The following is a 26,355-nucleotide window of genomic DNA, read 5'->3' as shown; positions in this document are numbered from 1 at the left end:
TTGTATGGCATTTACGAAATTATTTATAGCTACGTATAAAATAAATAAACTGGTAACATTATTTTACAGTAAATCATTTATAATTTCATCATTCTTTAGGCTATCATAACAACAAATAAACAAATCACTATAATTCTCAAATCATATTGTATACTGGTGTATAACAGAATATTGTTATTATGGCATTAATGTAGCACACAGGTATAATATTTGGATACTAGCATTATTATAAATAGTAGTTATTATTATAATAGTTTAGTCAAGAGAAGAAAATCGCCATTAATAATATCAAAATAACAGTTTTGATATCAAGCAGAAAAGCTAATATCAAATAAACAAAAATACAATGGTCGATTGAGAAAAAAGTAATTAAAAAAACAGGTAAACAAAGAACAACATTCAATTGCCAACAGAGCAAGAAAGTAACAAAAAAAAAATACAATGGTCAGCAGTAGAGCAAAGAAGTCACTAAAATACACAATGTAGATCCAATGAAGTAGAACAGTAATTAAAAGAACGATGTTTGAGAGCAAATGGAGCAAAACAATTTCACTAAAATAAAATGTTAAATGGCCAAATTAATAGAGCAAAAAAGGTAACAAAATGGCTGATACCAATAGAGCAGAACCAATAACAATACGATGATCAATGGCCAATAGGAAAAATATATACTGTACAGTATTATAAAGCAATGCTCGAGTATAAAAGTCACTAAAAAGCGATGTTTCGATAGCCAATATATGGAGCAGAAATTAACAATTTTCGATAAAAAAAATCGACATTAGCTAATTAATTATAAAAGAGCAAAAAGGTCACTAAAATTTCAAAATGTAAAACTATACAATTTTATAAAAGTATTCAAACAAAACATAATCTTATAATGCAATATACCATTTTATCATATATATTTATATTATATCGAATCTCTTTTTAATACTGAATATCAATCTTTATATCGTTTTAGCTCTGTAATATAAATGTTCTCTGTATACATGTTTGTTTTATCTAGATTTCAACACAATATCAAAATATTTTATATAATCTTTTAACCTCTGTCTGTGTAATATCACTTAAATATTCATTGATAAATAGATAGATAGAAATATATGCTGTAACCTTCACCATATTGTTTATCATTGCAATAAAAGTGGGTTGCCCCCACAAAAGAGAAAAAAAAATACAATTAGTTGATATGAAAATTAAAAGAAGAATGTTCGATAACAAAAATAAATATATTTTTAATTATAAGTTTGTTTTTGGTGGGATTTGTTTGTAAATAGTATACTACAGTAACATGCCTTTTTCAAGAAAATCAAAATATTGGTGACGTCATCGTATCTCATCAATTTTGGACCTTATGTAAATAGAGCGCCCTCTGAATAGAAAAGCTCGGATTCTCAGTGCTTAATTTATTTATTGTGTCGTCACACAAACACTTCCAATAATAGAATGACGTTACATTAGAGTACCGAATCTAAGAACAGTATTCGATATTATTGCGTAATAGCAATGGCAAAAAAATCTACCAATCTGCCACACTAATAATTACAATATTATTTTAATAATAATAGTAATAGTTTTAGTATTGTTAGTTAATATAATTAATTTTAAATCAAAAGTTCAAAAACGTATCCGAACTGAAGTTGAGTATTTTATTATTATTATTTTCTTTTTTAAACTAATATAAAGGCAATTATATCATAATACGCCCTATCATAAACACAAAATGCAATTTTTCGGAAGACCAAACAATTTCACATAACAATAAAACCAACAATTGCAGAAAGTTACAGTCATAAAAATGTATTTTGCGTTTTTTCTAAACCTATTAAAATACCTTATTTATCCTCAGTCACCTGGGATATAAACCTCGCGTCTTCAATAAACTAATATTATATAGGAACCCTGACTGTATCAGAAGAGCTAGCATTCTCCATGTAGTTTGCTATACTTTTACATTGCTATTTTACTCTTCTGATACAGTCAGGGTTCCTATAATTATTATTAGTTTATTGAAGACGCGAGGTTTTAACCCCAGGTGACCGAGGATAAATATGGTATTTTTAATAGGTTTAGAAAAAACGCAAAATACATTTTTATGACTGTAACTTTCTGCAATTGTTGGTTTTATTGTTATGTGAAATTGTTTGGTCTTCCGAAAAATTGCATTTTGTTTAACTAGGTCAAAGGTCAAATGCTCATAAAGTTTCAGTGACCCCAAAAAGTCTACCTGTAAATATACAGGCCTCGCGTCCTGGAACAGTAAATTACACCGTATGGGATACGGGCCACGTCTTCAGGGTTAATGATTGAATTGAATTGAATTAAAGATGTATTGTCCCTTGAAACACAAAAAAATGAAGGTCAAAATATTCTAAATTTAAAGTGGCCATATCAAAGAAATATTAAAGTTATTCACTTTAAGTCGAAAATTTGAGCCAAAAACAACAAGTTTACGTAATTAACAGGTAAATTAGTTTGATTACATTTCGTCTGGAAAATCGTCACGAGCGAAAGTAAACAAAGATTTCAAACCATGAGTACACATTATGCATGCTAAATTAGGATTGTTTACAACTCGTCATGGTTAAGAAGGTATTTTCACACAGATCATGAGGAGGTTTTATGATTATGCATACAGAGTAGCCAAACAAGCGCGTTTCATTATGGGATATGTTTTGATTGAAAACTTTGACTGGAAGTCAAAGTTATTTTTTTAACAAAAAAACGTCTGTATTTCAGTTAAATTTTTTTTTTCCCGAAAAATGTTTGGTGATAGTTAATAACTATTATGATACTTCAAAATGACCCACCTTTTTTCGAAATCTATTATTTTTTATTTTTTTGGAATTAGTCAAAGGGACAATACATCTTTAAATAGCTTGGTTTTAAAAAGTTGGTATTTCCAATAAGTTATTCTGTGTGGTAATTTTTAATTTTATTTTATGTTTTTGGTTATTACCCAATTTCTTATTTAGAATTAAGGAAGTAAAATTCACTCATTATGGTATTATTCGTAACAATAAGGCTAACTAAATTTTGCGATAAAGTAACTTTTATTTTCTTAGTCATTCACGATAACAAAAAAAACCCATTATAAAAAAATCGCCTGTAACTTCCGCGATTTTGTTAAATGTATATTTTTAAAAATTCGCAATACACAAGGAACTACTGGAGGAAAATGTCACTGGTATTAGAGAAAGGTATCATCAATAGATAAAACGAATAGATAAAGGGAACATCATATTGTCATTTAAAACTATTAAATCCTTTTAAAGGGACCTGCGCATGACTTATAATGGACACAACCCACACATTGTCCTAATACAAATAAAGTATATTGTAAATGGTAGATGAAACACAGTGTAAGCTGACGAATGATAATATATAACTTTTAAAACTATAATAGTTATTTTTTTAAACATTATGGGGATTGCCAAAAAAAGTAGTATGCGGAGCACGAGCACTATATTATACGCGGTATTGATGTGCAGATAGTCAGTTCCTGTGCTACACTGGTGTAATATATTGATTATGCAATGCCATACACAGGAGAGCATGTAAATTGTGGTGTAAAATCAATGCCAACGCCAACGAAGAAATGCTAAAAGAGAAGACAAATTATTCGAACAGGTAAATAACTTCCATTTAAATAGGAGAAAAAATGTCGAATTGTTTTCAATTATTCTCAAAAGCAATTACGGCAATCACAGACGCCAACAAATACTATTGATAAAAATTATATTAATTAAATAATAATTCAAGATACGTATGCAATTAGAATACTAGGAATTACAATTATTAGTTTATGTTTTGTAACTTAAATGTATCCGTATCCAATAACTTGTATTTGCTTCTCCATATACATGTTGGGTTCCACCAAGGTGGATTGCTCACGTACATAATACACATTTGAATGTTCACAAAAATAAAATAGAGCTTTGCATAACGTATTTTTCATCTCAGTTTTTCTTAAACCTTTGTCAATTCAAGATAAAACTGAAATGGTCTATTTTGCTTCTATTTTTTTCAGAAAGATAATTATAAATCAATAATGATACAATAAGTAGAACAATTTTACATAATGCAACTTATTTATTATTTTGAAACAAACCTTTTTGGTACTTTTTGAAGATTGCCAAGGATAACCATAAGTAATTTTATTCACTATCCTTCTTAAAAGTTGGCATTCTTGTTCACAAGAAAAAGCATATACACAAAATGCTCTACATAACTCTTTAGAAGTGGAGTAATTTTGTATACTTCACTGGTTTAACTTTTTATTAAATTGAAAAAATAATATCGAGAACAGGTCTAAAGGCCTAACAGCGACGTTTTTGCAAAAGGAATGTATTTTAATGTTAATAAATTCTAATCACAGCCATAATAATGTGTAATATTACAAAACAATATTATGACAAATTAACAGCAACTTGATTCCTCAACTGTCCTCTATTTTTCTCGGAGTAGCAGTACGGTGTATAGACTACCAATCATTGTTTTAAAACTCCAAGTTTATATAATATATATACCTCATACCTTTACACTAGTTTTTCTGCGCTGTAATTTTGTCCATCACAAATACTGCTTGATTCGTTGACTAGTTCAAAAACCTCAAACTAGCCAGACTAGCCTACACTGTCGATTTTTTTACAAACTAATGTTTGCTAGTATAGACTAGGCAAGGTGCATAAACTTAACTTAGTCTGCAAACAAGTTTTCAGCAGTTGCAAAAGGTTGTCAGTTGGCATATTTGAAGCCTACATTAAAGAGCGTTACTGCAGTTTTCCGGAGTGTATCAACTTGTCATCTATACACTAGCACTATAAACTTTTCTTGAAAAATTCGAAGTTTGCTGGAGTACTAGCAATCTGTTAATCATTGTAAATGCACCACCCACTATTACCTACATGATAATGACTAATATAGTTTCTAAATGTTTAAGTTTAGTTAAATAATACAACGAAATAATACAAATAGTTTATTTGTTAATATGTTGAACCTTTATTTTTGAATCGATACTACACCACAGGTGAGGTTCAGTTAAAAAAAAAGAAAATATTTATTCAATTACCTACAACAAGTTTGGCACAAAAAATGTCAGCTATATGTAGGAAAAATATTTTAGGATATTTAGAAATAAATTGTTAATTTCTAAACATGTTATATACTAATATACTTTTTAAGTTGTACCACAGTAGTTTCTTTAAAAAATGAAAATAATCTTAAACCTTGAAATTCACAAAAATAGAAAATTAACAGGAAATAAAAATTGTTATTTCCTTTCTGTATATTGGATAATACCTTAATTTTAAATATAGAAATCTGATGTCACTGGTTACCTTAGGGTATATTTATAGAATAATCGATTTTATTATTGCGCAATTATTATTTATGCATGTAGGCCTACCCAGGTACTTATACAGGTATTTATATTCATTCATAATTTCATAATTGGTAATGAATAAAACCCTTTACCACAATGTTGTGTTAATACTTACCCGAGTATGAGCAAATAGGTCATAAATATTGTTTGTTAATTTATTTATTTATTTGTTAGTTTGTTTGTTTAGTGTTACTATTGAGCAAAGGATAATGTATGCACCGTGTTTATATTATTTCTTTATCGTCTGTGTTCCATTTGTTAATTTAAGTAAGCATGAAGAAGAATTGATTTATTTCTTTATCGTATAGGTACCGATCAGGTTAAGACAGTGGAACCGTAATTACGTAGCCAAAACATAGGCAAGGGTTAGAAGCTCATTCACTCCATGGTTCTGGTGGTAGAACAAGTCTTCTCGGATAAGGACTATACATTGTAGGTCCAGTGTACATATCTAGATCATGTTCACTTTATCTCTCTTTCGAGATGAGTAGGGGTTTACACCGTTGTACTAGTACACAAATCACTCGCACCCATTAATCATAACTGGGCCCTATGGGCGAGAGAAGTCTTTGACTGAAGAGGTCACCCAGCGTAAATAAATAATAAATAAATGAATTTTCCCTATTCATCCACGTGTGACACACGTAGCACGCGTGTAATTCATAAACAATTATAAAGACTAAAAAATAGTCTGGTTTTAGACGACAATTCTACGTAAAAATTGGTTTAAGTTTCATAGGTATAATCCTTTACAAACACACATCGACATAGAGCAAGTCTAATCAGAGAAGCATCTAAAAATTTAGTCATGGAATTTTAATTGAACTAAAAAATTGCACAGTAAAGAATAGTTATATGTTTTGTAGAGTGAAATTATTCTTTATTATGTATTTTTAAAGTGAAACTACATTTGGGTCCGGTACTGTAAAATGTCAACTAAAAAACAAATACCATTACTATTTAACAGTAGGCCTACCGTATACTTCCTGGATGTACGGGCAAGGTACCTACAGGTACCTGGGTCCCTGCTTAACAAGGGAACTGGCATTAGTATTCCGTAAAAGAAAGTTCACGGACTTTTTAACAATACAGTACCGCAAAGCAGTCTATTGTTGTTTATTGTTTTCATTCTAGCTTTTTAGAAATTCCTCACTACTATACGTAACGAAAAGTATACATGTTTATTTACCCAAGGCTAAAAATTAGTTATAATAAACGGAATAATAATGGGGAATACCAAAACGTGTCAATGTGGAGTGTGTATGCCTTATTTTAGGATTTATATAAACTATTATATCAAAGGCTTACTAGACAGATCTACTGTATATTGACGATAATGTTCTTCCTGCTTCATGAAACTGCATTAGTCTATAAAGTAACGATCAACTTTTCTGATTGCTGTTTCGGTGAAAGCAAGTAGTTGTAAAATGTTACTTTAAAACTGTCTGGTGGATACATAATTTATCACTTTAAGTTTCAAATGGCATAGAAACATTCAATTGGCTTGTCCATGCATCCACAATGTCCTACCCGAATTCCAGGGCTGTACTTCCACATACGAGAATATATTTGCCCAGTATCATAAGAATATTTGGTAATAAGAAATCTAATCACATGGTGCCTTTAGCACACACACGTGAATACGCGAATCCCAGTGTCGGACAGAATTCTTTGAAATGAGGGCGAGATGAGAAATAACGAATAACCCGGATGTTCAAACTTTTAAACAGGGATGGAAAGGGAGATATAGATAGGTTCGGCTCGCGAAAATTTAATTAAGGAACTATGCCTCGACCTGCTTGACTTTTGAGTAATTAAGGACACTGACCTTATTAAGAAGTTTAGCTAACTGCGATTACATTATTTATTTAGTAGGCCTATAACAATAAACTGCATATTATGTATAGACGTGGGCAACAATTTAATACATTCTTCTGTAAGGTGCATAGAATAAAATTCCCCCTTTTTATTATAGCATGACTCAATACTATCGGTACAATTGTTTCACAGTTGAGTGCCACTGTGACATTTAAAAACCTTACTTTGTGCAGTTAAGATGTTATTTTATGATAGTCAGTAGCCTACAGTCGGGAAACATTTACGGACAATCTTTCTCTATAATACATTACATTTTCAACGTCAATATCGGGGAAAATCGTTATCGTCTTCAAAGGTTGTGCCCACCGTGAACCAAGTTAGGTTGGTGAGATTAAAATATAATTGTTTAGAGTCTATCATTTCTGATTTAACGTGATAATGTTACTTAATTACTAACGGCATTAAGTAGAGTTTTTGTTTGTAGATAGGCCTACAGTAATTTATGCATCAGACACAGAGCTCTGACTGTTTTAATTCAGCCATATTATAATTCAATATAACTTCGTATATGGTTTTCAGACGTTAGAAAATTATATATTTGGAGGCGTTATGAAATCATTTAGAGGGCGCTGTAACATTTTAAATAGATAAATTGTAGAGGGCGCTAATAAACAATCTAACACCAACATTAGTACAGTATAACAACTTATTTAAAAATGACTAAACCAGAGAGTTAATGATAATGAATTTCATCATTTACCATAACAGACGGTAGACCTACTCGTTTTAATGTTAGATGTCAAATGTTATATGCGTGTCACGCGCGAGACTTTTTATCTCGATCTGTAATTCGTCCTTGCGTGTATTACGCGTGTCACGTGGCCTTGAGTGTCCTTCGTATTACGTAAAGCGATTCAATTTATATGTTGTAGGTACTCTCTTGTCACACGAATATTATTCAAGTCACACAAAAATACACGTCACACGGACTGTTTTCTTAACTAACAACAAACTTTCAATAGATGCGTATTCAAGCTCTTACTGAATTAAATATAGGATTTGAATCGATCTGCGACCTATAGTCAAACCGGCACAGACCATTACATTGAGTTTGAGTGCCTTCCAGAAGAAATATTATATTTAAACAGAAAACAAATAATCTTATGGCCTATTTGAATTATGTATTTAGAAATAAAAAAGAATTAAGATTGTTTGCTATATACATTGAAAAAAGTTTTAACTTCAGGAATGTCCAAATCAAGAGAAATAATTGTATTTTAATGTTTTAGAAAATGCTTTCGTTTAAGAAACGACCGCCTAAATATTGATTCATGTTATTATGTAATATGGGCCGAAGGCCAAAATTATAAAGAAAGAAAGAAAGGTCAAGATTAGTAAGTAATATGCTATAGGTGTTTTGTATTGTATTTTTGTTTATTTAGTACATAATAATACAATTTGTAGTTTTAGTAGTATTAGGCAATAGGAGTTTGGGCATTCATTACATTCTTTACGTCAAATTAAGCCACAAATTCGTTTGATTATATGACGCTAATTCCCAAATTTTAACTTGTTGTTTTGCTAATTGCTCTTAGACAAGGAGAAGAGGTAGTTTTCTACAACAGGGAAAATGTCATGCTGAATATCGGGAATTCCAAAAATGTACCAATGGATCATGACAACGATCACCAACCAAAATATGACAATGATCATCAACAACAAAAGAAAAAAATGACCAATGTCACGACGACGAATTCGTCTGAAGAAAATCGCCTAAGTGCATATTGCACCATTCAGAAAGACAGAGAAGAAGAGTCGAATGGTGAGGACGATGTTCACACATACGAACAACCAGGAACCATTAAGGTACATGGAAATACAAGTTTACAATTTTAAAGGTTTTTTTTCAGATTGTAAAAAATGTATCATTTACCAAAAGATTGCACTAAACCAAAACAAATAAACCAAATTAATATAAACCTTATGCAACATTATTTAACATTATATATAATATATTTCAGCACTATATAACAATAAACTATTATTATTAATACTGTTATTTTTAAATTTGTGAATAGGCCTACAAACAAAAAGTTGATCTGATCGACAATATTCAATTATGTACAATAATGAATAGTAAACATTGATTTTTGTGTTTTTTTATTCGCAGCAGGAAGAATCCGGACACGTTCCAGACAACACCATAAAGGAACCTGAAATTAAGAGTATGTACACTGGTTTAAAGAGATATTTAAAGGATAATCCAGGTTTGAAATACATACTATCTGAAGATAAACGAATGTTAGTTGCGACTGTTGACAAGGAAGGTGCAACGCTTACATTAGGCATGATCTTATTGACAATTCCAGAAGGCGCGTTGCCAAATCAGACGTATATTTTCATATATAACTTAGGATATATGAAAACCGATGGAAAGATTCCGCTATGTCCAGAAGTAATGTGCGGTCCACCAGGTCTTACATTCGACATGTACGTGACACTTCGTATCGAGCTGTTCGGTAACATACCTGAAAAATGTCTACAAAAACCAAGATCCCTTGTATCCTGTAAACAAGGAGATGGCGACTGGACTAAGATGTACAAGCTTGATTGCATGGCATACATTAAGAATAACAAGATTTGTATAATAGTGAACCACTTCACAAAGTTCAATGCAGCAGTAGACCAAGCAAACGAAGATGGTTCAGAACTTGAACGGATGAGACTTTTTGAGATAAGCGCATGTAAATCATCATCTGTCCATGGAAAAGAAGAGATTCAAGTTAAATTTAGGAAAGTTGATGTAAGTAGCATTTGCATTTAAATTTCTATTCTTCAATGCCATTTATAAACAAAATATTCTACTACAACTATTTCTTCTGAATATTCATTTCCGACACTAGACAGGCTTGACCTGACAAGATGATCTAAATTGATTGGAACTGTGTACAGTACTACTTTTTTTAATTGAACTATTATTATATAACCAGTGTGATTGATATCTCTAACTATAGAATGAAGATCCAATCAACTCATTGAATTCAGAGAAGCACTGCTATTGCAGTGAGGATTCAAAAATTAATATCATTTTTGAAGGTCACGAGGTATGTATAAGAAAACGTAAATGTACCATTGAGGAGGAAAATTGGTACTGAGTAAATTAGGCCAAATAAGATGAGCGTTACTGAAATGTGTAATATTATTTTATAAAAAAAATCCCGAAAAAAATTCAATAATATAGAATAGAGATCATTGTATTAATAATGTTGTATCATTGTACATTAATGTCCATACTTGATAAAGCAATTTGTACTGCTTGCACAACATTTACTATGATCCGTGAATAAGTGCATTTTGTAGAATTGTAAATAATAAATAAATCTTTTTTTTTCTATGATGTTTTACAGGTGTCATTATATAAAGAAGAACATAACTACCTTGCAAGTGTTTTTGATAGCAAATTATCTTCAGTTACATTCAGCATCCCTATATCGGATGCTTTAAACGCATCCGATATACATCATGTAGAAGTTACCGGAAATGTACACACAACCAAAATAAATCTTACTGAGAACAGGGAAAACCATTTTAAAAAACCACAAACTAACTTAAGCAAGGAAAACATGGACATAATCTGTCCTGTCATCAAAAAGGGCCTGACACCAGAATTTGAAGAGTTCCTGTATCAATGTTTCGACCAAGAAGAAAAGAACTATATTTCTCTAGAGCTGGCTATCATCAGATATCTTAATATGAACGACAACGATTTTAAAGAGCTTTTACCCCATCTCCGAAGGTGTAGAATGGCCGATGCAGCAGATCAAGTTGACAAAATTACAGACATTTTGGGTAAAAAAAAATGTTTTTTTTTAATATTCTGCTTCTACTATAAGAATAACTGTTTTGCGCATTGTTGAATGATTCTAATTGTCTTTTATTTAGGCTATGACAAGTCACGACGGTCGCTTCCTCTGACACCAGATATTCAACCTCTGAGTGCAACCGGCGGTATATTTTCACAAGGAGTTGCGGATGTGGGGGATGTCAGCTGTGGACCACAAGAGTTAATTCCTTTTGAGGTTGGGGCGTCAAGTGACGGTGAAGAAGAACTACACGATCCAGATCGAGCTGAACCTACTTATCAAAATGTTAAAATGAAAGAGAACTCAAATGTACAAAACAAAAATCCATCATATATGGGGTTTTCACCAAAGTGATAATAGCAAACTATAGGCTTAACAAAACGTAGGCCTACACACATTTTGAAAGAATGTGGGAATTTGTTTTGGAAGAGTTCCAAGGGTAATATTTCCATTCGAAGGGTTCACAAAATGGTATACACTGTTTTAAGCATTGTCAACATCACCCGTTTCTCGGTACTACTGTATTTGTTTTTATTACTCGGGGTACCCGAGTCTAGGACTCTCTCATCTTCTCCTCCATCCGACACTATTGAGTAGAAAGTGAGATTTATAAAGTACTACTCCTCCGATCCCTTATTCGTTGTAGTATTGAGCTGGGATTTGGCATGAATATACTACAGGGACATGTTCTCAAAGCTATAGAGCCGGATTTTTTTAAATTTCAAACCGGATGCAGCCATATGACGTCTCGAAGATGGTACCATATAACCGTATTTGGTACCGAGGTTATTGATGTATATGTGACGTCACATCCCGTCTTATAACGTCATTACAGCTTCTTTTGCTGTACCCCGTGTATCGCACATTCGTGCCTGTTTATCCAGTATTTTAAGAATATTTGGTTAATGTACATACAACAAATTCACAATAATGTATATCTCGTAATATCATAGACCATAAACAAACCCTTAACCAAGTTGTAACTAATTGTAAAGACATTCTACTTATGTTTTGTTTCTCTTGAATACACGCCGAAAGTTTTACAATTCAAGAAAAACAATATCAAATTGAGTTTTAAAACAGAAATGATTTGAACAGAAATCATTAGTTAGAGCCAAACTTAGCTTAAACTTAATTATGCATTGTTGTGTGTGGTTTTTTTTAGTCGCGTGGACGCGACTCTATAGTTCACTATGTCGGTCGGTCTGTCGGTCGGTCGGTCTGTCGGTTGGTCTGTCGGTCCGGTATCACTATGCGTTTTATCGCTTTCTGACCTTATCTTGATATCAGTTTAATCTAGCTAAGTAAATTTTTCACAGTATATTCCTTATGGTCAGGAATCGATGTGGTTATGTTTTCACGGTGCGCAATAAAAAATTAGGCGGTCTACGCACGATTTACCGAAATCACGTTTGTAATCATATCTTCACAACCATGAATCACAATTAAATAAAATTTGGTACTCATAAATTTCAGGGCATAAATCATCATATGGCAATACAATTACGTGCGTAGCGCATGCAACGTATGCGTACGCGCGCTTAAAATTTTCAAAATTTATTTTCGATGAAATAAGAGTACGTTTCAGGCAATTTAAGCTTTTACAAAATTGCCATGAGTGCGCAGATTTTTGCGCACGCACTGCGCGTTAAATGTTATTGCGCAATCTTTTTGCCCGATTTCTGTTTTCTTGACTTACTTTTCAACTCGAAATTACGTTATACGAGCACGTCAAAAGTGACAGGCTACGCACGTGTAAATTAAAAAAATATAGATGTTTTTAAACATTTCAACATTTTTAAACATGTTCAGTAATTTCGGTCAGTTGGTAGGTTGGTCTGTCGGTTCGTTAAACACTAATGAGCATGCGACTGCAGCCATCTATATGGCCTTGTTTATCATTGAGATCGTTTGGATTAGGATTTTAGATCAACTAATATTTACCTTCCTCTGCGTTCTTTTTCATGTATTTACATTTGTTGCAGATTACTTTATGTATTTAGTGTACAGTACTGATTATTATGTTAAATCCTTATTTAAACTATCGACAGTTTACTAAGTAATATTATCTCCATTTAATGATTATACTCCAATTATTGAGCCCTCCAAAATTTACCAATCCGTTTATTGACCTTCCAATTATTGATATGTCTATTACTGACCACTCTATTGATGATCACGTTATTCCATATTTTAGCGTCTAATATTGTGCAATGTGCATGGCATGGACTTGTAAATAATTTAACGTACGAACGATCTATGGAAAATTACTATTTCAAACATTTGCTTAAAATATTGTATGTATTAGGCCTAATATTGTGTATATGTCACAGCCAGAAAGTGTGATCGAGAATGTAAAAGTAAACTTGAAAAACCCAAGAAAACAATTTTTGAACCGTACAATAATTAATGAACCTCTCAATATTGCCATTTATGCCAAAAGCCAAAAACAGTAATTTATTGTATTCAAATGTGATAAATAATAATAATAGTGATCATTGTCATTTGAATAATAACAATAACCAATGACAACTGTCGAAACCAAAGAAGCGTGAAATGTAATGTAATTTTTAAAGAATACTGTTTATGACATTTATTTAGTCTAAATTATACAAAAACTTACTTCATATATTTATTACATTTTTAAAACATGAATGATATTTATAATACAAGCAGTTCCTCAAGAAAAATATCGTAATTTAATTCTTTAAAAAAGGAACTTTTATACGTCTTAGCTTATATTATTGGCTTCACTAAACCAAATACTTCAACGCCATTTCTCTATGTTCTCGATGTTTTGGTCATCTGGCTTTTAAAGAACTCAAGAGAATATAGGTCCGCATCATAATCATTAACACATATATACAGTTATAAATATACAACTTATTTCTTGAATCATAAAGTGTTTGATTGATTAATAAATTATAAAATACAAATATTCGATTTAGTAAAGTTTAATTTCGTATTTGGAATGGATAACATGATTTTGTCAATTCTACTGATGCCGACAGTGATAAATGAAGATTATTGTTATTATTGTGATATAGTAATTATTTATGATGACAAAGATAATGATGAATGTTGAATATGAAAGATAATGATACACTTGTTCAATAGCACATGAAACCAGTCAACCACTGTGTGTTAAATCATAACTGAAATTATAATAATTTGCTCCACTACTCGTTTCGAAAAATGTACTATAGGTTAAAGTGCACACGAGCTAAATGTGTACACTGGACCGACGGTTCATAGTCCTTATCCGAGAAGACTACCGCCAGAACAATGGTGAGAGTGAGCCTCGAACCCTTGCCGGTATTATGGCACGCTTTAAATCACTCAGAAACTGAGCAAAGTCTTTGTTGAGCGATGATTCAGGCGCGTCAAATTCGTTTAAGAAAGAAACACTATTAATCTAAAATCACGTACACTTGTTACGTTTTACGGAACGGAAGTAAATAAATAATGGAAAATCGTATACAGAAACGGCGCCATCTTTCGTTCCGTGAAACAGAACAAGTGTGAATGCATAGCATTAGCAGGATAATGGAAAGAAACACACAGTAGGCCTAATCGTTACCTCAGTAGAAAGAAGAGGTTTTGAGTTTGAGTCATGGTAAAACCGAAACATACAAAGCAAGTAATATACTTTGCAAATGCCTGACAATTATTTCTCATGCCAAGTAATACCGTAACGTCCTGATGAATGATTATACTTTACTACGATAAAGTTACGTCATTGTGTACGTACGGCCTTCTGCCGGTCACGCATGCCTCACTCCCGCTTTGATGACGGTGGGTCCAGAATGGTTTGTTCACTTTCTACGGATAACCCCAAACATTTATATAAAAACAGCAACTTCTTATAACATACATACTAATTTTACCAAGCGGTATATATTATGGATAAAGCTTAATATTGGTTACAAAGTAAAATATTGAAAGAGTGGGCTAGAAGCTGTTATTGTAATTAGCTATTCAACTATAAATGCATTGTGTATACATACAATAGTTTATTATAATACTTCCGTGTATATACAATATACATGGACCCTATATCTATGTTGTTTGCGGGTTACAAGTTTAGAAGAAGTAATACTACCCTATTGGAAATAAATTGACTAATAATATTGCTGTATATTGGAATGATTTTTAACAACTATCAAGGTAAGATTCAATCATCAAAAAACACTTAATAAAATATCACTTTGAGCAGTTTGGCTTTTTGTAGGCCAGAAGTCTATGATGGATCTCTTTTATGGCCAGTTGGGTTCCCTGGTATGGCCTCTAAAAGTTACTCTGGTTTGTGGCTATACATAGCCTATATTATTTGTGTTTTCCTTTTGCAATTTGGTCTCCAATGAAAGTCGATCAGGGATTTAGTGGTCTTTATTAGCAGATTTGGTTTATAATTAGAATCATTCTACTTAAAGACCGGCATAAAATGTGGTCTGTAAAACCGCTTTTAAAGACGATCGTAGCTCTTCACACATTCTAGACTAGATTCTTATAAACATGGTGACCACCTCAAAATTGGCGGTAGAACTAACTGGTGAGTTTAGAAACTTACAACGACGAAGTAATTATAAACAGGTTTTAATGCACAGCAATACTCCAGCATAGGTATATTTCCTATACCTAATTGTTTTCTACATTACCGGTACTATCAACTTTTTTTAGAAATGAAAACAAGAGAATAACCACTGTTATTTTACAACATGGCTGAATCAGGTAAGTCACCTCTATTTTACGTACATCGACTGTACAAAATTGTTGTAGACCTACAGGATTTCACATATTACTAATTTTCACTCATGGCGGTGATGATTACGAATAATTTAATCATCCCTGATTATTCACGGACCAGCAAAACAATTTGCCATTATAAATTGTGTTTGATACCTTAATTTGCTCATAGTTTTGGTATTAATACACATGTTTTGATTAATTTATAATATTAAAAATAAAAGACAGATTTACAAATCAGGGTAAGGCAGATTTATTATTTTCTATGATAAAGAATTACATTACTGACATATGTTCTAAATACAACTGATCATAGCCCTAATCTCTCTCAACTCAACTATATCTATATTTTAAAAAAACAAGGATGATGTTGATGAGCATCAGTTCCATAAACTGAAGACTATCACTTGGCCAAACCGAAACCTGTTCCATACCTGTGTATAGCGCCCTCTATAACATCCTAATTTATGCCAGAAATGAATTATTGAGTCATGTCTTAACCTGATTTGAAATAAAATACTGCTTCTTGGACCTTTGCCATTAGTACATTTTACAAATTATAAGATCCAATGTTTGTATTGTTAAAGTTTTTTTTTTATATATTATGGGCTTCTTCCTTTTTTAGAAAACTCTTTTAATCAGGCTTTAGTATGTTTTTCAACTTGGTATGATGAACGATCACTTATCAGTAAACTGAAAGTTTTGTATCATGGTTATATTGAAGAAGCTGATTTATCTAGGGCCACTACAACGATGGACTTGCTCAATCAATTAATTAATTCTGGAGAACTAAGTTCAAAAGATCTCACCCTTCTGTTTGATACCATTAAGGCCACCAAGCAGTTTGGTATTGTAGACAAACTTCGAACTTTCGTACACATACCCTCACTTTCTGAAGTTAAAAACAAGATTATTACGAAATTCAGCCATCATCAACAACAAATTACAAAGTTTGGAAATGAATTAATAGAGGAAGATGTAAAAAAAATTGATACTTCGTACAATAGGCCACCAAAGAACTATAAAGATGGGTGGGATCTTATTTTTGATCTACAACACACACATATTATTTGTAAAGAAAGTGGGAAAATGGAAACATTTATTAAGACCTTGACAAATATTGGACTACATAAAGCTGTGGAAATTCTTACGCAAGGTATGTAAGGTTGTTAAAGTTTTAAGCAACATTTTCTGTACGTGTTATATCATAACATTATCGATAATTTGTTTAAAGTTGATACAGTTAATTTAAAGGGTAAGACATTATTGATACGGTACGGTCAATAAACAAATTGATGTATAATTCAAAGGTGATATGTTTCTCGTGTTTCAGACAATTACTTGGAGCCCTTTAAATAAAATGCCAAGATGTCTTACACTCTTAACATTAACCAAGTTGAAAATACTGCAATTATTTTTTTACTTAAATTTAGTTGATACAAACGTAAACATTTATATTTTTAATAATCTACATCTCCTCCATTTATTAAATCACATTATCTTCGAAAACTGTTTTAACTGATTTATATTTAAATATATGTATTGTTGGAGTTGGATAGCCGAGTGGTTAGGACACTTGACTGTCATAAAGATAGACCCGGGTTCAATTCCAGACAACTCCCAGTCCACTCAGCTGTAAATGAGTACCTGGTTTAAAATACTAGGGAGAAAAAGGCGGTGTGGAAAGGAACTGGCCACCCTACCACATAATGCCGAGGCTTAGTACAATGAGCTCCTAACAGCTCACCCCTACGTTCAGAATGAATACGGGACTCACCTTCACCTTTTATTGTGAGTTTTAAAAAGCTGCTCCTAGCAACCACTAACATCCTTTCATTACCACGAAATCGAAACTGCACGTCACACACGTATATCTAATTACTGGTTTAACGTAAGGAATTGTATACAGATAAATCTCATTAGTTACTAAATATTGCACGAATATAATCGATAATATACCGTACAGAAAATATTTTCTAATCATTCAATTATTATAGAAGCTCAACTAACCGTAACTCTTAAAAGAAAGAACGAAAACGACATAGATGATGACATCTTAGATCAACTTGACCAATATGTTGGCAGTCTAAATGCTGATGCTGCGAAGGAATTTAATAATAAACTACAGCATCGTGTTTACTACTACGTCCAAGTAAATGGTTCGAAATTATTGCACATAGGAAAAGGATCTATAGTTCTCACACTGTCTATAATTGACAAATATGCATTAATACACATATGGGAAATGCATCAAAGTGGACAGCTTCTTAAAGACCTAGGAGAAATATTAGTTTTAGACGAAAATCAGCAGAAAATATTTCAAAAGGAATGGATCACACACATTGATCAACTTAATTACAACGACGCATTACGCATGCTCAAAGGAACAAATGCAAAAGGTAAACTTAAAGTAACAAATGTTGTCACTATTATAATAGGGGTGAAAAACTACAGATGGAGCAAAGAAATATGCTGGGCTCTTATTGGAATTCAATCTTTCTCTTAAAATTGTCTACTCATGTACACTTATAACACATTTCTAAACTCTAATTTGTATAGCAGTGAAACAAGACACACATTTCAGAACAGAATTGGACCAAGGAAATGATTGTTCAGAACTCGAGCGAATGATGCTTTTGGAAATAAACGCATGTAGAGAATCATTCTACGGAAGAGAAGATATTTACGTTGAATTCAGAAAAGTTTATGTAATCGACATTAGTATCAAAGTGCAATATTATACAAATAATGAATGTTTATGAGTGTAATGGTACAAATAATGGCATGAAGTGAATGATGAAAGGTTATATATCAACGAGGCAAAGCCGAGTTAATATTTAACCTTTCATCATTCACCAAATGCCATTATTTGTACCGTTACACGAATTTAAAACATTCATTATTTTGTTTTACATAACATCTAAATAGATTCCGGTCATTTGAATGAAATAAAAGGTAGGCCTAGCCAAGGCCTACACTTGATTCATATTGATTAAAACATTAACATTTAGTTTTTAATAATAATATATTAAATGTATATTTATATAGATTTTATCACAAGCACCTACTTTAGTGTTAATTATGTCAACAAACGACCAAATAATCCTAGGCCTAGCAAGGCTAAAACGCCTAGGCTAGGCATAGCCTATTACTAACAGGCCTAGTACTAGCTAGGCTGAAAGGCAAAACTTCGACAGACACTCATCTAGGCTAATTATGTTTCTTTTCTACGATTCCACGCCTTGTAGAGATGTTGCCATTAATTAATCAAAGTCCTAAAAATGATCTAAAGCTAATTTAAATGCCTTTTTGATCTAAATGAGTACATATTATATTGTATATCTCTCTCCGAAAATGTATTTCCATTGCTAAACCAGTCATAACAATAACATTAAACGATCGTTTAATAGTGCGTACTATTGCACGCCATGTGACCCACAATCGTCCAATCAAATGACAGGAATTTATTTAGGTGTTATATAAAGTAGTTTAGCCTTTGTTTGAATATCAACTCCACTATTATTTTTAATAGTTTTACTTTGAGAGGTTTAGGCTAAACATCGTAATTCTAATTTTTTTTTTATGTTTGTATTAAAACTACAGTAATGTCAATGTATCTCGTGGACATTGTAAAGACAAAGACTAACAATTTTAATATCTAACTATTAATATAGAATGAAGATCCAATCAACTCTTTGAATTCAGAGAAGCACTGCTATTGCAATAAGGATACAGCAATTGATATCATTTATGAAGGTTACGACGAGGTATGTATAAGAAAACGTACCATTAAGGAGGAAAATTGGTACTGGTAACAAATATGAGCGTTACTAAAATGTGTAATATTATTTTATAAAAAGAAATAAAAGAAGAATAGAGATAAGGATACAGCAATTGATATCGGTATTGAAAATCCCATAGTAAGTTAAAATTCAAAGCAGGTACAGTTGCATTTATATGATAGCAGAGACTGAGTGACTGAGTTCAAGCGTATGCAGGAGACGATGTAACTCAAGTTCGTAAAAGTATGCGAAATTTCAACTCTCAATAGAGTAGTGTAGGCTTATTACGATAATGTTTGATCACATACGTATACAGTATTAGACGTGGAATACAGCGACTGGTTGATTTTTACATAATATATCAAACTCATTTATTATGTTTCATACCATTCATGTCCAAATTTGTAAATACAGCTTTATCATTAATTTGTGTGAATGTGTTTAAATTTAAAATACCTTTTAAATAAATTCAATTTCCGCGATTAAACATTTTACGTTGATTTAGAGATAGGTAAAATTCGTTCATGATTTAACATACCGTAATACTTGACTGTTAACATTATCCTTTAATGATTCCATTTATATCTTTGCTTTAAAATGAATATTTATAATGAAGGTCAAGTAACACTACAGTTATTTGTTTCAGGAGGTTTCGTTATATACATATGCCGTTTTTGATAGAAATTTCTCATCCGTTAGTTGGGGGATCTCAGTTTTGGAAACCTCTGACGTATACCATATAAACTATACTGTCAAGGGAAGCGCATACATGTCCAAAATAAATCTAAGCATGACGAGCAGAGACAATCATTTAAAAAAAACTCAAACTAACGTAAACAAAGACTCCATGAAAATAATCTGCGCTACCATCGAGAAGAACCTGACCCAAGAATTCGAAGAGTTTCTCTACCAAGACTTTGATCAGGAAGAAAAGAACAATACTAGCATTGAGCTTGCTGTTACTAGATATCTCAATATGAATGACAATGATGTTAGAAAGCTAGAACCTCATCTTCGAACATGTGGAATGGCCCATGCAGCAGACAAAGTGAACGAAATCGCAGGTACTGCGTGTCATTCCGCTGTATTAAATTAAAACTAATACAATAACTTTAAAATATTATTTGATTATAATTCTGTTATGTTTAGAGTTTAGTGTTGTTTAAAATAATTATGGCCCCTTATTTAATCGAATATGCTGTATTGCATAAAAGCGACTATAATAGGTATAATGTATAATATGCTAATATTCATTATTATAATACTATTTTCATCATGTTATGTTTTGTGCATCCAACTCATGACTATATTTTTTAACATAAGGAGCTTGTACATTATTTAATATAATGATTCTATTTTTTTTTTCATTTCTTATGTTTAGATTTTGACATGTCACGCAGATCTCCATTGACTCCAAATATTCAATTGGGGGATGATAACTGTGACTTACAAGATCTTCCTTTTTACATTCGAAAGAAGGAAGAAGAACAAGGTAACTTTTTAGAGCTTCATCAGGCTTAGTAGGCCTATTTCGGCCACATCAGCTATTATTTCGTTCCCTCCAAATAGGATCGTTTTCTCGAAATTAATTTATTTCTCCTCGATCTGACACATCATAGTAGACCTACTAATTTTACACATTATTTGTATTGTCCTGACGTGACCTGCCCTTCCTACTGTAAAGAATATTATCTTAATCATCAATTACTAAAAATTGTCCTTCCTAAACGAAGATGCATTTTGCCAAGCAAATATGCAACCTTTAATTGTTATCTTTAAAATAGGTTTTGATAATACATTTAGAAGAGCCGACAAATTAACGCAAACATAAAAAAAAAACGAAATACGAAATACGATTTTAAACTGTATGTATGACACGCACAAGTTGTATTCCTTTGTATGCAAAGTTGTATATGTATGATTTCTTTGATTTGCTTTATTGTAAAAAATGTCTTTCTCCACATTAGCTTAAAGATTTTACAACGACGAGGAGTCCTATTTAAAAATTTTAAAAATCGATTTGAGGCTGTATTTTTTTTAATGACACGTGTTTACTATTTAAATTCATTTTTTTTTATTATGCAAGCGGCTTTTATATATATTCAAAATATTTGATTTCATTTGCTTGTGTATACAGTGAATGTTAATACAGAACGCACCACCCTAATTCACACGAGGCAAAGCTGAGTGAATTACCTATCACACACAACAGTGGTTTAGCTTAGTATCAATTTCTAGAAAATCACCTAAATTCACACGATCAATCCGCATTGTATGCTTGCTTTGCTAACCAGGTCATGGTTTTGATATTGCACAAGCATAGACAATAACATAAACAAATTGGAGTTTATAATTAGGCCTAATGTCTATTTTAAATATTACAATATATAGAGAAGTTTATTACTAAAGTATTGTAACCAAATAATATTGACTATTGTGTCATTTATACAGACGCAGAACAATCGAATGATGAGAAGGTGTATTATTACACTGCCAAGGTTAGCCTCTCAGGACAAAGATAACGTAAAACAGCCAGAAAAGTTAGCAGAGCTTTCGGCCAACACTAGCCCTTCATCAGTGCAAGACTAAATATATATACATATATATTACCTATCACACATAACAGTGGTTCAGCTTATTATCCATTTCTACAAAATCACCTAAATTCACATTATCAAAGCGCAGAGGCCGCATAGTATGCTTATATATATATATATATATATATATATATATATATATATATATATATATATATATATATATATATATATATATATATATATATATATATATATATATATATATATATATATTTAATTAATTTGAAACGATAAAGATGAGGAAATCTGTGAGAATGAGAAAAAGTCGCCCCAATCGAGACTCGAACTCGGACCGTCTGCTTGATATGCAGCTGTCCTAACCATTAGACCACAATTAAGGGCCTTCATAGTATTGTTCAAACTCGATTGGATATATATATATTCACTTGCACTGATGAAGGGCTAGTGTTGCCCGAAAGCTCTGCCAATTTTCCTGTCTGTTTTACTTTATCGTTTTGATTTAGCTTTTCGCTTTTTTTTATATCTCTATTGAGATCCAGCCACTGATACTCACAGCATTGTCATTTTTTCAGTATGTATGTATGTATGTAGGGTTATCTTGATAATGTGAATAACGACTTATGGTTTATTATTTAATTCGTTAGTATAAAAAAACGAAAATAGAGATAGGCTACCAAAGAACATAAACACCTTTTTGTTTTTTTTAAACAATATGCAATTGTCAGCAGAGGCTGACTGGCTAATTATGAAACAAAACATAAACAATCTAATAATTGAAAGTATGTAGCGGCATTAATTTTCAATAACAATACAATAACGTTCGCAAAAGACAACAAATATTTTTTTAAATAACGAATAAGAAACATGGACGTTAGGCCTATATTCATTTTATTCTCACCAGGAAGAGGCAAGACAAGTTCCAGACAGCACCATACAGGAACCTGAAATTAAGAGTATATACACTTGTTTAAAGAGATATTTAAAGGATAATCCAGGTTTGAAATACATACTATCTGAGGATAAACGAATGTTAGTTGCGACTGTTGACAAGGAAGGTGCGACGCTAACGTTGGGAAAGATTTCATTGACAATTCCAGAAGGCGCGTTGCCAAAGCAGACGTATGTTTTCATCTATAACTTAGGATATATAAAAACCGATGGAAAGATTCCGCTATGTCCAGAAGTAATGTGCGGTCCACCAGGTCTTACATTCGAAATGTACGTGACACTTCGTATTGAGCTGTTCGGTAACATACCTGAAAAATGTCTACAAAAACCAAGATCTCTTGTATCCTGTAAACAGGGAGATGGCGACTGGACTAAGATGTACAAGCTTGATTGCATGGCATACATTAAGTATAATAAGATGTGTGTAATAGTGAACCATTTCACAAAGTTCAACGCAGAAGTAGACCAAACAAACGAAGATGGTTCAAAACTTGAACGGATGAGACTTTTTGAGATAAACGCATGTAAATCATCATCTGTCCATGGAAAAGAAGAGATTCAAGTTAAATTTAGGAAAGTTGATGTAAGTAGCATTTGTATAAAATTTCAATATTCTTCAATGCCATTTATAAAAAATATTCTACTACAACTATTTATTCTGAATATTCATGATTTCCGGCACTAGACAGGCTTGACCTGACAAGATGATCTAAACTGATTGGAACTGTGTACTACTTTTTAAATTGAACTATTATTATCTCTAACTATTAATATTATAGAATGAAGATCCAATCAACTCATTGAATTCAGAGAAGCACTGCTATTGCAGTGAGGATTCAGAAATTAATATCATTTTTGAAGGTCACGACGAGGTATGTATAAGAAAACGTAAATGTACCATTGAGGAGGAAAATTGGTACTGAGTAAATTAGGCCAAATATGAGCGTTACTGAAATGTGTAATATTATTTATAAAAAAATGAAAAAATAAATTAAATGAAGAATAGAGATCATTGTATTAATAATATTGTATCATTCTACTACTGGTATAAAAAATAAACAAAAATAATGTTTTACAGGTGCCATTATATAACGAAGAACATAACTACCTTGCAAGTGTTTTTGATAGCAAATTATCTTCAGTTACATTCAGCATCCCTATATCGGATGCTTTGAACGCATCCGATATACATCATGTAGAAGTTACCGGAAATGTACACACAACCAAAATAAATGTGACTGAGAACAGGGAAAACCATTTTAAAAAACCACAAACTAACTTAAGCAAGGAAAACATGGACATAATCTGTCCTGTCATCAAAAAGGGCCTGACACCAGAATTTGAAGAGTTCCTGTATCAATGTTTCGACCAAGAAGAAAAGAACTATATTTCTCTAGAGCTGGCTATCATCAGATATCTTAATATGAACGACATCGATTTTAAAGAGCTTTTACCCCATCTCCGAAGGTGTAGAATGGCTGATGCAGCAGATCAAGTTGACAAAATTACAGACATTTTGGGTAAAAAAAATGTTTTTTTTTTAATATTCTGCTTCTACTATAAGAATAACTGTTTTGGCGCATTGTTGAATGATTCTAATTGTCTTTTGTTTAGGCTATGACAAGTCACGACGGTCGCTTCCTCTGACACCAGATATTCAACCTCTGGGTGCAACCGGCGGTATATTTTCACACGGAGTAGCGAATGTAGAGGATGTCAGCTGTGGACCACAAAAGTTAATTCCTTTTGAGGTTGGGGCGTCAAGTGATGGTGAAGAAGAACTAGGCTATCCAGATCGAGCTAAACCTACTTATCAAAATGTTAAAAGGAAAGAGAACTCAAATGTAGAAAACAGTAATCTATCATATATGGGATTTTCACCAAAGTGATTATAGAAAACAAACTATAGCAGAACGTTCACAAATTCACAAATTTTGAAAGAGTACCGCACGTTAAAGCGATAGTGTAATATAATTTACATTATACAGTGCAGACTGTCAGTGCCTAGGTTATACTGGTCCAGTGTTCTATATATTATGCAATGACATACACACGAGAAAGCCTGTATATTGTGGTGCAAAATAAATGTCAATGCCAACGATCGAAGAAATGTTAGAAGAGAGACGGTGTTTGAACAGGTATAATTATATTTAAAATAACAAAAAGATGTCGTTTTGCGAATTTATTTTCAATTATTCTCAAATGTATTAAATTTGTAGTACAAAAAATTACAGACGCACTCAATTTAGTTACTAAAAACAAGTATAGTGATTTAAATGAATAGAAAAGTTACCAAAAAAGAGATCGATAGCTAATATAACAGAAACTTTAACAAAAAAATCGATAGCCAATGGAGCAAAAAAGTTACCCAAAACAAAAGATCGATAGCCAATAGAGCAGAAAAGTTACCCAAAACAAAAGATCGATAGCCAATAGAGCAGAAAAGTTAGCAAAAAAAAAAGAATATCGATAGCCAATAGAGCAGAAAGTTACCAACAACAACAAAAATCGATAGCCAATAGAGCAGAAAAGTTACCCACAACAAAAGAGCGATAGCCAATAGAGCAGAAAAGTTACCCAAAACAAAAGATCGATAGCCAATAGAGCAGAAAAGTTACCAAAAAAAAAAGATCGATAGCCAATAGAGCAGAAAAGTTACCCAAAACAAAAGATCGATAGCCAATAGAGCAGAAAAGTTACCAACAAAAAAGATCGATAGTCAATAGAGCAGAAAAGTTACCAAAAACAAAAGAGCGATAGCCAATAGAGCAGAAAAGTTACCAATAGCTAATATAGCAGAAAAGTTACCAAAAAAAAATCGGTAGAAAATAGAGCAGAAAAGTCAGTTATAAAATACAATGATCAATAGCCAATAGAGCAAATAGAGTAACAAGATGTCACTAAAATGCAATGTCGGTAGCCAATAGAGCAAATAGAGTAACAAGATGTCACTAAAATACAATGTCGGTAGCCAATAGAGCAAATAGAGTAACAAGATGTCACTAAAATGCAATGTCGGTAGCCAATAGAGCAAATAGAGTAACAAGATGTCACTAAAATGCAATGTCGGTAGCCAATAATGAAGCAGAAAAGTAATTAAATGAAACCAAAATGTAATTTATCGTCCTGGTGTAATATATAATAACAATTAACCATGCATATAGATTTTTAAGAAAATCGATATTTTGATGACGTCACATATCCTCTCGAGTTATCTGTATCTTAATTTGTTGACCAAATATTAAACAGAG

The 26,355-nt window shown here is 32.1% G+C and overlaps 2 protein-coding genes across 3 annotated transcripts; both read left to right on the top strand.

Annotated features, from left to right (window-relative positions):
• Positions 1 to 2,120: 2,120 nt before the first annotated feature.
• On the top strand, positions 2,121 to 12,912 carry LOC140057211 (uncharacterized). Its single transcript, XM_072102776.1, has 7 exons — positions 2,121 to 3,633; positions 8,800 to 9,070; positions 9,375 to 10,007; positions 10,219 to 10,308; positions 10,612 to 11,053; positions 11,147 to 12,278; positions 12,900 to 12,912. The coding sequence occupies exons 1-6, from the start codon at positions 3,602 to 3,604 to the stop codon at positions 11,419 to 11,421; spliced, it is 1,743 nt and encodes a 580-aa protein (XP_071958877.1). The 5' UTR covers positions 2,121 to 3,601; the 3' UTR covers positions 11,422 to 12,278; positions 12,900 to 12,912.
• Positions 12,913 to 15,124: 2,212 nt separating this feature from the next.
• Positions 15,125 to 25,547, top strand: LOC140057198 (uncharacterized). 2 transcript variants are annotated; one of them, XM_072102765.1, is made up of 13 exons: positions 15,125 to 15,234; positions 15,748 to 15,798; positions 16,439 to 16,969; positions 17,811 to 18,212; positions 18,376 to 18,521; positions 19,488 to 19,580; positions 20,242 to 20,659; positions 20,977 to 21,087; positions 22,047 to 22,093; positions 23,058 to 23,687; positions 23,884 to 23,976; positions 24,183 to 24,624; positions 24,719 to 25,547. In XM_072102765.1, exons 2-13 carry the CDS (start codon positions 15,786 to 15,788, stop codon positions 24,991 to 24,993), a joined length of 3,201 nt encoding a protein of 1,066 aa, XP_071958866.1. In that variant the 5' UTR covers positions 15,125 to 15,234; positions 15,748 to 15,785; the 3' UTR covers positions 24,994 to 25,547. The 2 variants fall into 2 exon arrangements, with proteins under 2 accessions (XP_071958866.1, XP_071958857.1); XM_072102756.1 differs by having other exon boundaries at positions 18,373 to 18,521.
• Positions 25,548 to 26,355: the final 808 nt, after the last annotated feature.

This window comes from Antedon mediterranea, chromosome 1 (assembly GCF_964355755.1).
Source record: "Antedon mediterranea chromosome 1, ecAntMedi1.1, whole genome shotgun sequence".
NCBI classification, from domain to species: domain Eukaryota; kingdom Metazoa; phylum Echinodermata; class Crinoidea; order Comatulida; family Antedonidae; genus Antedon; species Antedon mediterranea.
Note: the sequence above shows the minus strand (reverse complement) of the source record. Positions and strands in the feature narration are given on the sequence as shown.

Coding starts and splice junctions, on each gene's coding strand:
- LOC140057211 (XM_072102776.1), top strand. CDS start 3,602: ATGCTAAAAGAGAAGACAAATTATTCGAACAG. Junction 9,071..9,374: donor AACAACCAGGAACCATTAAG/GTACATGGAAAT, acceptor TTTTATTCGCAG/CAGGAAGAATCCGGACACGT. Junction 10,008..10,218: donor TTAAATTTAGGAAAGTTGAT/GTAAGTAGCATT, acceptor CTCTAACTATAG/AATGAAGATCCAATCAACTC.
- LOC140057198 (XM_072102756.1), top strand. Junction 18,522..19,487: donor TTGAATTCAGAAAAGTTTAT/GTAATCGACATT, acceptor CTATTAATATAG/AATGAAGATCCAATCAACTC. Junction 20,660..20,976: donor CAAAGTGAACGAAATCGCAG/GTACTGCGTGTC, acceptor TCTTATGTTTAG/ATTTTGACATGTCACGCAGA.